Here is a 14353-nt window from a genome sequence, read left to right on the forward strand (position 1 = left end):
CTGGAAGTTGCTTAATGAGGTGACATTTTGTGTCTCATTTGCAATTGAAATTTTTGGTATGTGTATGTATGCGTTCTTTTTAAAAAAGTGGTAGATTGGCCTGTTATTGCAGGTTTATGGTTGAATTCTGTATTATTTTTAATGTAGCATGATAGAATGATTAACCAGAAAATGGGAGTGTATCTGTACTCTTTCTCATTGCTTGGTTTCTTGAATATACCTCCTAGAAGCCACACATGACAGAATGAGAATACAAGACATCTCCATTCCTTGCCCTCTTTGGTCGTGGGTTGAAGAATGGCCCCAAGGCATCAAAGAGTAAGAGAAAGAAGAATTGGGTAGGGGGAAGGGATAAATCTCCAGCAGCTACATGGCGGACTGTGCTGTTACAATTTGGTAGAATTGCTTTAAGGGTGCTATTATATTCCTACTTTGGTGCGAGGAGGACAATGTTCCAAGGGCCACCTGCAATCTTGTTTAATTTGTTGGAGTCTGCTGATTGTGGGTCGCTTTGCTGTTACTCTGTCTTTCTCTTCACCTTTGACAGCCATCCATGGCTCTCAGTAAAGCTGAATCATGAAGAGCATTGGAGCCACAGGACTGTACATCTTTTGAACATTCAGTACAGTGTTGGAGTAGCATGTTAAGAATCAACTTTTACAACAAAATTGTTGAAAGAAGGAACTTGCTTTTATGGAACCCAACCCCTCTAAAAACAGTTTTCAGTCAAGAATGGAAAGAACTGCAGATGCTGTAAATCAGAAACAGAAACAAAGTTGCTGGAAAAGCTCAGCAGGTTTGGCAGCATCTCAAGGAAAAAAAATCAGATGTTAACTCTGATTATTTTCTTTACGGATACTGACAGACCTGCGGCGCTCTTCCAGCAACTTTGTTTTTGTTTCAGTCACATTACTGTTGTAATGTGAGAAATGTAGCAGTTTTCTCACACCAAGGTCCCACAAATAACAATAAGGCAATGACCAGATAATCTATTTCAGTGATGGTGTTTGAGGGTGTAGATATTGATCAACACACTGAGGAGAATTTGACTGCTCTTGTTCAAAATAGTGCTGTGGAATCTTTAAAACAGACTTGAGGACTGCATTTAATGTCTCATCCAAAAGGCAGCGCCTCTGACAGTACTGCACCTGAGTTTTTGACACACTCTGTTTCAGCTTAAGGTTTGCAAGGTTAACCTGTTTCCTGGGCCCTACTTACAAGGTTGCCAGTAAAACCAACCTTGGAGAGCATGGAACTGCAGAAATCCCATGCCCACATTGATCAGTGAAGGTAGCTTTAAAAAAGACAAGACAACCGTGGCCAATTTCTCAACCAGGCCATCAATAAAAGGAGTCTTATTTGACTGCTCCATTTAAAAGGTGAATTTGAGCACAGGATAGAGCCCACAAAAACATAAAGGAAATCCTTTCATGCAGCTGCAGATTCAATGAAGCAGACATATAATCTATGCTTGAAAATATGCAAAGAATCGGAGGTTAGATGTTACTCCATCAAAGACAAATCCTCATGGAACCCAGTAAAAATGTTTTTGAGATATTTGGGCCTAGTGGAAATCCCATGGCAATACCATTGGTTTGGCCTCTGTGATGTTGTTGAAAGAAACTCAGCTGCGCAAGTTGCAAAGTTCACAGGATCAAAAAATACTGACTCCTAAGACAGCAGTGGATTTAGATCTAGACTGCTGTAATAAAGATGTAAGTGCAGTTTCTTGAATAGTACATTGATGAGTAGGCTAACAAGGTCAAAAGAGAACATCATCAAAATGCAAGTCTTAAATGCTCTCTTCAAAATTCACCATGACTGTGAAAATCTTGGTCAAAACCAGCTGTAGCAAAGACGTCCCACAACCTTGAATTGTATCAAGCAATATTTCCTTCAGCAGTTCCCAACATTCGAGTTACTAATTGTACCCAGCCAGTCCATGCTTGTAAATCTTAGAATGTAAATCTAATATCAGATGTGATTCTGCAATTGGAAAACAGTTGCTGGATAATCCTGAGTGTGAAAAGAATTATGTTGAACCAATTTAAGATTGTCAGTCAAGCTCGTGTCTGTGTTTGTTTATGCAGGAAGCTGTATATTTTAATACATAGAGCCTTGTTCTTTGAAATCAGAAAGAACATGTATACCCAGGATACCTGTTTCAATAAAACACAAACACGATTACACTTATTCTTTGGGTCGTGTCCCATGGCAAGATCTTGGCCAATCGCATTTAACCTGACTGGATTAAAATTGAAACAAAGATTATCAGTTAACTGTTGGTCAATATGTAACTGGTTTCTTTTTACATGACAATGCCCCTAACAATTGAATCCATCCTCCAGTCAGTCAGCACTTTCCTGTCATACAGTAGTAAGGTTGTTCTCCCTCGATGTTGTATTTCTTTTCTTGACCAGTTTGTGTCTGTACAGCAAAGTACTGCACTGTTTTGAAACGAGGCTTCCTGGAAAATCTGGAGATGTTTGTTTCTTTTTGGACTTATGATCAAATGAGGACTTGACAGAATTAGGTTGCAGTTTTTTTGTAAGGTAAGTTGCATAGTAAGGAGGCAGAGATTGCATTTAGAAATTAACCAGTAAACCCTTGGCAACCTCTCTGCATATTGACCTACATTATTTTTGTGTGCTGAATTTTACGAGTTTTTTTTAAAGTCTTGTGGAAACTGTTGTATTATTTGAAAAACTGTCATTGCAATTGGGAAGGCACAGGATCAATTGAACATAGAATTGCATTGAGACATCAAATTTTTGCTGCCCTAGAAGCCATGAAAACCATTTGAACTGGTTTGTTGAATTTTCCCATGCTAAGTTCTGGAGATGTTTAATTATTTAATAATTACTAGAGGTTATAACTTCCCTTCAAAATGAAGGCGTGAAACTAATGGACATGAGTATTTCAGTTGGAAATTTCACATGAAACTGGTTCTATGTTTTGCATAATATCTGCAGTGGTGAGATGCATACTGAGGCTAAAATGTTCCAACGTGTCTCCAAGGTAAAAAGACATCTAATTGATGCTGAATCTTGTCTTTCAGGGAATTGTTGGTAATTTAGCCAGTGGCAAGTCTGCCTTGGTCCATCGATATCTGACAGGAACTTATGTCCAGGAGGAATCACCTGAGGGTAAGCAAAGAGCATTTTGATTTTGAAGTGTTTCGCTTTCGATTAAGAGGTCAATTGAAGATACATTTTGGACCTTTCGGCTGTTCAGTCTAAATGCAGCTGTACAGGTTAATTATTGATCGTCTAATATACAGGTAATGTTAAATAAGACTGCTCAGATTTAGTACATAAGTAAGATCACCAGGTCTTCACCTAATGAGCAAAAGCAGCACCCTTTGTGGAGCTTGCTGCATTTAGGCTCAGTTTGTACAGGTCATGCTTAGTTGACTGGCATTCTTCAAGTTATACAGATTGTGCTGGAATAATAGTCCATGTAAGCGCACTCATACTATCCAGTGGATAACTGCACCACAGTGTGTGCTGTGATAGTTCCAAGTTTCAAAGCTTTCCCATGCTGAATTATCTGATCTCCTTTGGAATGGTTGACCCTTGGTGCTGTAGTGAATCCTGATGTCCTGGGAAACCTGGCCACATTTTCATATCATCACCACCTGCCAGAGTGCCTTTGTGGTGAAAGCCGCAGCTTTAATGTTCTTTTTGTGGAATAGCCTGACATGAAGAATGACCCATTGAGTGAGGGCGATGTGAACGAGCACCTGTGTTGCTGGATAATGACTGCCACTGCGTGAGAAACACTTCACTCAATTATTGATTAGTAGAAGAAACATTTATCAGATATTGAGCTTCATTTTAAATAAGCATACTTACTAATTGTCTGGAAATAGCATGCCACTGCCTAAAGCTCAATGGCAGTTGTAGGGCTTACCTTGACTGATGTGCCTGTCACATTAATGGTATATTTTGAAATTTCCTATGGTTATTTTAGAATGTCTTTTCTGAATGACCCGCATGTTACTCATGGTATTCTCCATGCTTCCTGAGTGCATAGCCTGTAAAAATGGGCATACTCATGCAGACCTGTTTAAGGTTAAAAAGAGAAAAATATTAATGGAGTAGGATATAGTGATGGAGGTTACTTTTTGCCTTCATCTTTGCATTAGCTCACACCCTTTCCCTGCCTCTCACCCAACACTAAAAGCTTTTTAATTGCATTGTGGTTTATATCTGGCGTTTATACCCAGAATAATGCATGGGATACTTTATGAAATATATTTCTGAAATGAAAGTAATTTGATGTTATATTTTAATGTAATCCTTGGGTGATTCCTAGTTCATCCTCCTAAATCATGGTGTACTTTGAATGTATCTGCAATTTTGTGCCTCTGTCTGTTTGCGAACTGTTTTATAATAGCCTCTCTTTATTGGTTAGTGTGTGCTGTCAAAAAGGGCTAAACTTCTGACTCAGTTCTGAAATTTCTTTGTTTTTTTTTCTTACCAACACATTTTTTCTAAAAGAATATGTTGCTTTGTTCTGTTGAACTGATCTTGGAACGGTTTATTAACTATTAAAGGTTAAACCTGCTGTTTTCCAAAGTAACGAAAGCTATTAGATTATCTCTAGGGCCATTTTGTTTCCCAGACAGTCATTCTGTTAACACTGATCATCAAAATCTACCCAGTGTAGCAGTTAAGCATTGTGTTGCTCAAACAAAAGCAATCTGAAATTTACAAACCAGCATGCTAATTCTATCTCAATGTACTAATAATTTAAATAGTCTGCAATAATGAGCAGGCAGGATAAAATTGAGATTTTGAATTGAATTGATTTGGGCTTATTACTTCAACCAATAAGTACCTTGAGTTTAATGCAGAATATAAAATACATTTGTGTGGAGAGGTGCATTTTAATTTATCTGTGAAACTGTGTTTCTCTACTTCCAAATATCATGGTATTCAAATTCAAACTTGACTGTACTCTGTGGTCTGTGATTACCTATTGGAGTTGTGGGGGAGGCAGGTGATTCCATTTCACATTTTTTCTAGCTTTATTTCATACCCCCTCATGGTGTTGATCACCTTGCTCTGATGTAATTTCATAATTGCCAATGATCCTGAACAATGTATGCCAGTGTACCTCCACATGAATGTACTTCTCTGCTCTGCTCCTCTTCAACAGCATTTAATTGTTTTTGGAGCACTTAACTGTCTTTCCCCACAGAATTTGCTTCAGGTCGAATGAATATGCTGTGGCAACCTAGCCAATTACAGCCTGTTCTAAGACATTGAAAGCTGTTGCAGCAGCCTGTACTCCACTGGCTTGACATAGCTCAGAACTGGATTTGGCACCTCTCTTTAATTTGCGTTCTTTTCAGCAGCAGCAGCTTGCAGAGCCCAAAATCTACTGATACACAGTCAAGAATTATCTGCTTTGGCCTTAATTCCCAAATAATACATTGTAAATATAATTGTATTTGTATTATTGAAATCCACTTTGATTTTATTTCTTGCATTTGGAACTCTCAAACCACTCCCAAATTTGAACTGTTTTCAAACCATGCTCATATCGCACTTTGTATCAGTGTTAGATGCCCTGTTTCAAGAAAAACAGCCAATATTTATTAAAATAAGAAAACTGCAGTTTGCCAACCAAATGACTGAATGGGAAGCAATCTCAGGCTTCTAACTGATAAATTTGGGTTAAGACATTTTAAAAATGCATGCTTGTACAAAATAGGTCATACACAAATGATCCAGAGGGACTAAGTTAAAAAGAAGCACTGTCTCTACAGTTGTGTTTGGCTTACTGGCATACACTAGGCAATTTAGGAGCAGTAAATGTGTGCCTTCAGTCATATTGTTACTGATGACTGGCTGTTCCATTCTTTGCAGACATGGATGCAGGTAAATGTACTCTCTCTATTCGTGAAAGCAGCAATCCTATCTTCAGGAAGGAAGAGCTTCTAATACTGTACAGTACAGTTCTGATTGTTCCGTGTGCCCATCCTTGTAATGTTGATACATCTCAATCTGTTTGTCTATCAGGCACCTTGTAGTAAATCCCATGTTTTCTGTCAGAATAATCATTTCCATGGCAAATACTGCCTGTATTTATTCATTTATTTTGAATGTGGAAAACGTCTGCCTCTGTTTTGCATGTTGCTGGAGAAATAATTCCTGTTCTTTGATTATCTTTTTTTTGGCTAATGGAATTGCACTGCAACCACAATGAAGTTGCCATGGTAACTCTATGAAAAGTGCCACCTGGAGTGTACTTCGTGGAGAACCAATATTCTAATTAGCAGTTTGTCACAATTAGCCTTCACTTTCCATTCAGGGAAGCTAACTTCAGGAACCCTATTAATTCAAGATTTCTTCCTCCACCAACACATTCCTCCCCCAACTAACTTCAGATTTAAGAGTGCCATCTCTATGCTTATCTTTCTTAACATGTTGAGTTCCTTCTCACAATGTCAAAGTCACATCATGGGCAGGTGGGTATCCCACCCTTTCAGGGTATTGAAATGGCTTTGATGACAGGCACAAATGACATCCCATCTGTCTGTTACAAAGGCAACTATCCTTCCTCTTACTTCTCAACCTTAGCCCCGATTGAGCCCATGTCTATCCAGCCATACCAGAGAATCACCATTGATGGCTTCTCTTACCGTTCCCCCACAATTTCCTCCAAGAATTCATCTTTAACCTCTTTCTGTTTCTCACTTGCATTTTGTCAGTCAAAGTGACAAAGTATTAGCTCTTGCATGTTTACTGATGAAACCATCACTATCTCACCCTATCTCTTGTGACTCTTCTGCGTGACATCGAGTGCTAGATAAGCAAAGTTTCCTTTTATTAAATATTAAAATGATCGAACCCAATTGTTTTCGGTCCCCACCACAGATTCTGTTCTGTTGCCAATGCCTTTATCCCTCTCCATGGCATTTGACGCAAGACTGAACCCACTGTTTGCACTTTCAAGTAGCATATGTTACCCTGAGATGAAATTGCAACCTCTTATTTCCACCTCCATAACATTGTGCACCTCCAAGCCTGCCTCACCTCTTTGCAGCTGATACAGTAATATTTACCTTCATTAACTCGAGACTCAACTATTTCAATGCAATCCAGACAAGCCTCCCACATCAAAAAAGTTGCTGTTTGTCTCCTCACTTGCACCAAATTGCATTTGTCCATTCATATTGCGCAGAGTTCCTGGTTAAACAATGCCTTAAGTTTAAAATTCTTATCTTTGTTTCCAAATCTTCCCATAATCTCAATTTTGTAGTCTCTTCCAGCCCAATGACCATCCTGAAATATTCATCATTTGCTAATTCTGGCCACTTGATTATCTCCAGTTTCAGTCACTTCACTTTGTGGCTGTGACATCCGTTACCGAGGCTCTAAGGTTTGGAATTTTCTCCCTAAGTCCCTCTGCCTTGTCAACCTCACTGTCTATCTTTATTAAAGAGGTCCAGCTCTTTAAGCAAACCTTTGGCCATCTGCCGTAATACCTTTATAATGTATCTTAGTGTCAATGTTTGTTTTATAATGTCTCAGTGATGCACCATAGATGTTTTGTTAAGTTAAAGATGGCATGTACGTATCGTATGTCGGGCAGAAATTAGGCAGAAAATAAACGGAATAGCATATTATTCAAATGACAATAAATTAGAAATATTAATGGATGAAACAAACGGGGTATCCTTGTGATTCAGGCATTAAGAGCAAATATGCAGGTGCAGCAAGCAACTAGGAAAGCACGTGGCATGTAAGTCTTCACTGTGGGGGGTATGAATGTGGGAGCATGTCTAACTCCCCTGAAACCAAACTTGGAGTATTGTGTGTAGTTTTTGTGGTCTTGCGTAACATAGGATATGTCTACCATTTAGAGAGTATAGCGAAAGTTCATTGCACCAATTCTTGGAATGACAGGATTGTCAAAAGAGGAGAGATTTGATCAAATATGTCATGTTACCTTGAGTTTAGAAGAATGAGAGGGGAATCTTAGTGAAATGCATAAAATTCTGACAGGGCTAGATACACTGGATTTAAGGATGCTGTTCCTTGTGTATGCAGGGGATCTGCAACAAGGGGTTTATAATCTCAGGATATGGGTACTTCAGTTTGGAATGAGATGAGGAATAATTTATTCGCTCAAAAAGTGGTTTACCTGTGGAATTCTCTAATGTATAAGGCTGTGGACACCAAGGCACTGAATATGTTTTTAAAAAAAGCAATAGATTTCTAGATTTTAAAAGCAGCATGGGGCATAGGAGAACAGGAGAATGATATTTAGATAAAAGATGGTTCATGTTTGTATTAAATGGTAGACCAAGGGCAGTGGGCTAACTGGCCTATTGTTGTACCTGTGTTATGTTCCTTTTACTCCCCTCAAAGAAAAATTGGGAGTGGAAGCAATCAACTCACACCACTGCCAGTGACGACTTCACATGAATGTATTGATAGGATTGAGAATAGGTCTCTCTTTTGATGCATGCCAACTGAGGATCTAGGTATTTGGGAAAACATAAAAGGTATGTGTAAAAAAAACAAGAAGGGAACGCATGGAATTTAAAAGCTGTTTTCAGTTAATTTATTCTGACATTTCTATAACAAAGCTATACTCTCAATTTATTCTCCCCCACATTCTTTATGTTAAACGTGTCCTGTTGTGTAAGGCAGCAACCTATTATTGAAAGATTACATTTGTATTTTTGGAAGATATAGCTGCCTGCACGTGCTCCTATTTCCACCTTGTGCAAAAGCTTACTTTTTCTAAAGGATAGTTGCTTCCCCACTGGGGAAAAAATTTCAAATCTTCCTGTTGCTGAGATGTCCATATTACAGAAGAGGTGGTGCTGGGGGATAAATCCCCAAGACGTGAACGAGGTGTATCCTAGGACTCTGTGGGAGGCTAGGGATTGCTGGGTTCCTTGCTGAGATATTTGTATCATTAATAGCCACAGGTGAGGTGCTGGAATACTGGAAATTGGCTGACTATTTAGGAAAGGTGGTAAAAAAAAGCCAGGGAACTATAGACCGGTGGGCCTGACGTCATTCATGGGCAAGTTGTTGGAGAGAATCCTGAGGGACTTGATTTACATTTATTTGGAAAGGCAAGGACTGATTAGGTGTGGTCAGCATGGAAATCGTGTCTCATTAACTTGAGAGTGTTTTTTGAAGAAGTAATGAAGAGGATTGATGAGGGCATAGGGGTGCATATGATCTATACAGACTTCAGTAATGTGTTCGACAGGGTTCTGCATGGTAGACCAGTTGGCAAGGTTAGATGATATGGAATACGGGGCGAACAAGCCGTTTGGGTACAGAACTGGTTCAAAGATAGGAGACGGAGGGAGATAGCGGAGAGTTTCTTTTCAGGTTGGAGGCCTATGATGAGTGGCATACCACAAGGATCAGTGCTGGGTTCACTGCTTTTTTCTCACTTATATAAATGATTTGGATGTGAATGTAGTAAGTTTGCAGATAACACCAAAATTGGTGCTGTAGTGGACAGTGAAGGTTGCCTCAGAGTGCACCAGGATATTGATCTGATGTGTCAATGGGCTGATAAGTGATAGATGGAGTTTAATTTTGATAAATGCATTGATAAACTACATTTTGGAAAGGCAAATCAGGGCAGGGCAGGGCTTATACATTTAATGTTAAAGACCTGGGGAGTGTTGCTGACCCAAGAGACCTTGGAGTGCAGGTTCATAGTTCCTTGAAAGTGGAGCCACAGGTAGACAGGGTAATGAAGAAGGCATTTGATATGTTTGTCATTATTGAACAGTGCACTGAGTATAGGAGTTGGTAGGTCGTGTTTCAGGACATTTGTTTGGTAACTTGTGGAACACTGCATACAATTCTGTACTCGACTGCAGACCTCGATGCCCGAAGTGAATAGTGTGGATGTGTTTAAGAGGAAACTGGAATAACAAAGGAGGAAGATGATAGACAATTGGACTGAAAGCTTTAAATTAGGAAAATAAAATGGGCTGAGGCTCAAATGAAGCAAAAGTGACATGAACCTAGTTGGGCCTTAGTGGCCTGTTTCTATATTGTATTACCTGCAAACCTTGACAGGCAGTATTCTGATCTGAAAGATGACGTAGTTTGACACTATCTTATGGCGCAATTCAAAAATTGTAATTGTGAGTAGAATGAGACCTTCAGGTTTAGAAGCCTGCAAAACTACCCATTTTATGTCTGATCTGGTCTGTAAATGATTGTAAAAAAATTACTTGTCCTCATGTTGTCAGAGTGGTCGTTTGTGCTTGGCCGAGAAAATGGTGTGGTTATTCTCTTTTCAATAAGTTTTTTTTTAAAATGCATGTTACCACGTTTGAAAGTATGCATGGCATCAGCTCAAGTGAACTGACCCAGAAATGCTACCTGATGTGACTGTATAGTTAATTATTGCAGCTTGTTGAGCAGTAATATTTCTTGCAAGTTGTTATCTCAGATGCTTCTATAAAGCAGTGCAGTGCCATCTTGTTTGTGTGTCAAATATCGTCAGCAACACTTTAGTTTAAACCATTATATATCATCAGCTATATAGTACAGCATAGAGAGGAGGTTATTGGGCTCATTAGAAGTTCCAAAGAACAGCCCCACTCTCCAGCTCTTCGGTGTATCCCTACAGGTGTTTTCTTCTCTACATATTTTTCCAGTTCCCTTATGGAGACTATCATTGAATCTGTATCTAGCAGCCAGTCAGACAATTGTTAAAAAGCGGAAGTTGACTCCATCTGTAAACTCACCCCGAAACACCCACAGAGGAACGCTCCATTCTATAATCTGTAAAAGGATTGTGAAAAGTGGTGTGACCTGCCTTTCAACAACTTCTAGTGGTTAAATAAAATAAATTCCTAACGGTTACTTTACAATTAACAAGTAACAAGTAACAATTTGTTTACTGAATTCTGAGGAGGGGTCACCAGACCCGAAACATTAACTCATTTTTTCCTTCACAAATGCTGCCAGACCTGCTGAGCTTTTCCAGCAACTTTGTTTTTGTTCCTGATTTACAGCAGTTGCAGTTCTTTTGGCTTTTATTTAGCAATTTTTTAATCTGACTTTCTAATAGTGGACATATTAACTATACTACTAATAAATCAAATGAACCCCTTCTAAATACTACCTGTTTTTGAATAATGCAAGATTCTGGATGTGAGTTTGCTCGCTGAGCTGGAAAGTTAGTTTTCAGACGTATCGTCACTTTTTTTTTATTTGAAAAAATATACTTTATTCGTGTACAAAAAATAAAACATTTACACACCTACCCAGTCATGCAGACCGCTCCGGATTACCCAGGGGGTACGTACACCAACTAAAGGAAAAAAACAAACAGAGAAGAAAAAAACACAAAGCAAAGAAACCGCCCCGGCAGTCGTCACCCCGCACAGTCCCCGTTGGCCCCCTGACCAGTTGGGGAAGGCGCCAGCTGGGCCCAGTTACCAGATAGGGCCCATTTTACCATTCTGGACGAGGGGTATCATACCGTGATCTTTCCCCACCGCGCCTTGGCGGCGGCTGCCCCAAGCTTTAGCGCATCCCTCAGCATGTAGTCCTGGACCTTGGAGTGCGCCAGTCTGCAACACTCAGTCAGGGTCAGGTCTTTCAGCTGGCAGACCAGCAAGTTGCGGGCAGACCAAAGAGCATCTTTCACCACATTGATGGTCCTCCAGGCGCAGTTGATGTTCGACTCGGTGTGCGTCCCGGGAAACAGCCCGTAGAGCACGGAGTCCCGCATCACGGAGCTGCTCGGGACGAACCTCGACAAATACCACTGCATCCCCCTGCAGACCACCTGCGCATAGGCACACTCCCAGAAGGAGGTGATCGACAGTTTCGTCACCCCCCCCCCGCAGCCACCTCGAGGGCAGCATGCAGTGGCGCAGAGATTCCAGGCATGCATAAAGGATCTCACTGGCAGAGACCCTCTCAGCGCCAGCCAAGCAATGTCCTTGTGCTTGTTTGAAAGTTCTGGCGATGAGGCATTCTGCCAAACGACTTTGGCAGTCTGCGTGGGGAACCACACGACAGGATCCACCCTCTCCTTTTCCCGAAGGGTCTTGAGGATACTACGTGCTGACCACTGCCTGATGGCCTTGTGGTCAAAGGTGTTTCCTTTCAAAAATTTCTCCACGAAGGGCAGCTGGTACGGAACAGTCCAACTACTCGGAGCGTTCCACGGCAATGAGGCCAGGCCCATCCTTCGCAACACCGGGGACAGGTAGAACCTCAGTAAGTAGTGACACTTGGTGTTTGCGTACTGAGGATCTACGCACAGCTTGATGCAGCCGCACACAAAGGTAGCCATCAGGGCGAGGATGGCGTTCGGTACGCCCTTTCCCCCATTTTCCAGGTCTTTGTACATGGTGTCCCTGCGGACCCGGTCCATCCTCGACCCCCAAATGAAGTGGAAGATGGCCTGGGTGACCGCAGCGGCGCAGGTCCAGGGAATAGGCCAGGCCTGCGCCACATACAACAGTACTAAAAGCCCCTTGCACCTGACAACCAGGTTCTTACCCGCGATGGAGAGGACCGGAGCGTCCACCTGCCCAGCTTCTGCTTCAATTTGGTGATACGCTCCTCCCAAGTCTTAGTGCACACCCCAGCTCCACAAAACCAAACACCCAGCACCTTCAGGTAGTCTGTCCTGACGGTGAAGGGGAAGAAGGAGCGGTCGTCCCAGTTCCCGAAGAACATGACTTCGCTCTTACCCCTATTGACTTTGGCACCTGAGGCCAGTTCAAACTGGCCGCAGATGTCCAACAGTCTACTCACCGACCGACGATCGGCGCAGAAGACAGCGACATTGTCCATGTACTGGGAGGTCTTGACCTGAAGGCCTCCGCTGCCTGGGATAGTCACGCCCTTCAGGCTCACGTCCTTCCTGATGGATGCGGCGAAGGGCTCCACACAGCACATGAACAAGGCAGGAGAGAGCGGGCAGCCCTGCCTGACTCCAGATCTGATAGGAAAACTGTCCGATTCCCACCCGTTGATCGAGACTGCGCTAACGATGTTGGCGTGGAGCAGCCGGATCCAATTGCCCTCCCCGAACTCCAATTTGGAGAGGATGTCCCTCGTGTAAGCATGAGAGACCCTGTCGAAGGCCTTCTCCTGGTCCAGGCTGACGAGGCAGGTGTCCACCCGCTTGTCCTGTACGTAGGTGATCATATCCCTGATGAGTGCGAGGCTGTCAGCGATCTTCCTGCCCGGCACAGCACAGGTTTGGTCAGGGTGAATCACCGACTCCAGGACAGACCTGACCCGACCCGGTTGGCAATGACCTTGGCCAGGATTTTGTAGTCCACATTCAACAGTGAAATGGGACGCCAATTCTTAATTTCATCCCTCTCCCCCTTCCTCTTGTACATGAGGGTGATGATGCCCTTCCTCATGGACTTGCACATTTCCCCTGCCCGAAGCGTGCTATCATACACCTCTAGCAGGCCCTGGCCGACCAGGTCCCACAGAGCGGAATACAGCTCGACCGGTAAGCCGTCGCTCCCGGGAGTCGTATTCCTCTCCGAGGACTTGAGGGCTCTGGTCAGTTCGTCCAGGGATATCGGCCGGTCCAGCCACTCCCTCGTGCCGTCGTCTAAGACCTCCGTGATAGACGACAGGAACGACTGAGGCCATGCTGTCCGTGGGCTTCGTGTCGTACAGTCCGGCATAGAAGGATCTGCTGATCCTCAAAATGTCGGGCCGAGACGACGTCACCGAGCCGTCGTCCTCCTTCAGCCGGCGAAGCAGAGCTCTCTTTGTGCACCTTCTGAAAGAAGAAACGCGAGCACGTCTCGTCCTGCTCCACAGAGCGGACCCTGGACCGGAAGATTATCCTGGAGGCCTCCGCGGCGAAGAGCGGGGCTTGCTGGCGCCTCACCTCGCAGAGGTCCTCCGTGACATCGACCCCCATCAACTGCAGAAGGAGCAGGTTCTGCACCCTTTTCTGGAGTCGCGACAGCTTTCCCCGCCTCTCTCTCGCCTTCCGAACACCCTTGAGGACAAAGAACCTCTTGATGTTCTCCTTCACCGTCTCCCACCAGTCACCCGGAGACTCAAAGAGGGGTTTCACGGTTCTCCAACCGGCGTACTCCCTCTTAAGCTCCTCGACGTTCTCTGGGGTCAACAGAGTCATGTTGAGCTTCAGTCATGTTGAGCTTCCACGTCCCCTTGCCGGCCGGCTGGTCATCCTGTAAGTGACAGTCGGCCAGCAGGAGGCAGTGATCTGAGAAGAACACCGGCTGAACGCCGGTGGACTTGACCGAGAACGTCCGTGACACAAACAGGAAGTCTATCCTTGAGCGATAGACCCGTCCAGCCGCGACCACGTGTACCTCCGCTGCGCTCCG

The 14353-nt window shown here is 42.9% G+C and overlaps 1 protein-coding gene across 11 annotated transcripts in view; it reads left to right on the top strand.

The window, feature by feature from the left end:
- The window catches only part of agap1 (ArfGAP with GTPase domain, ankyrin repeat and PH domain 1), a 667156-nt gene that overhangs the window by 317560 nt on the left and 335243 nt on the right, over positions 1–14353 (top strand). For all 11 annotated transcript variants that reach the window (XM_048534221.2, XM_048534222.2, XM_048534223.2 and 8 more), the window contains exon 3: positions 3059–3146. In XM_048534221.2, coding sequence (XP_048390178.1) covers positions 3059–3146 — 88 coding nt within the window. The remainder of the gene's footprint in view (positions 1–3058; positions 3147–14353) is intronic.

This window comes from Stegostoma tigrinum, chromosome 7 (genome assembly GCF_030684315.1).
Source record: "Stegostoma tigrinum isolate sSteTig4 chromosome 7, sSteTig4.hap1, whole genome shotgun sequence".
In the NCBI taxonomy this organism is placed as follows: Eukaryota; Metazoa; Chordata; class Chondrichthyes; order Orectolobiformes; family Stegostomatidae; genus Stegostoma; species Stegostoma tigrinum.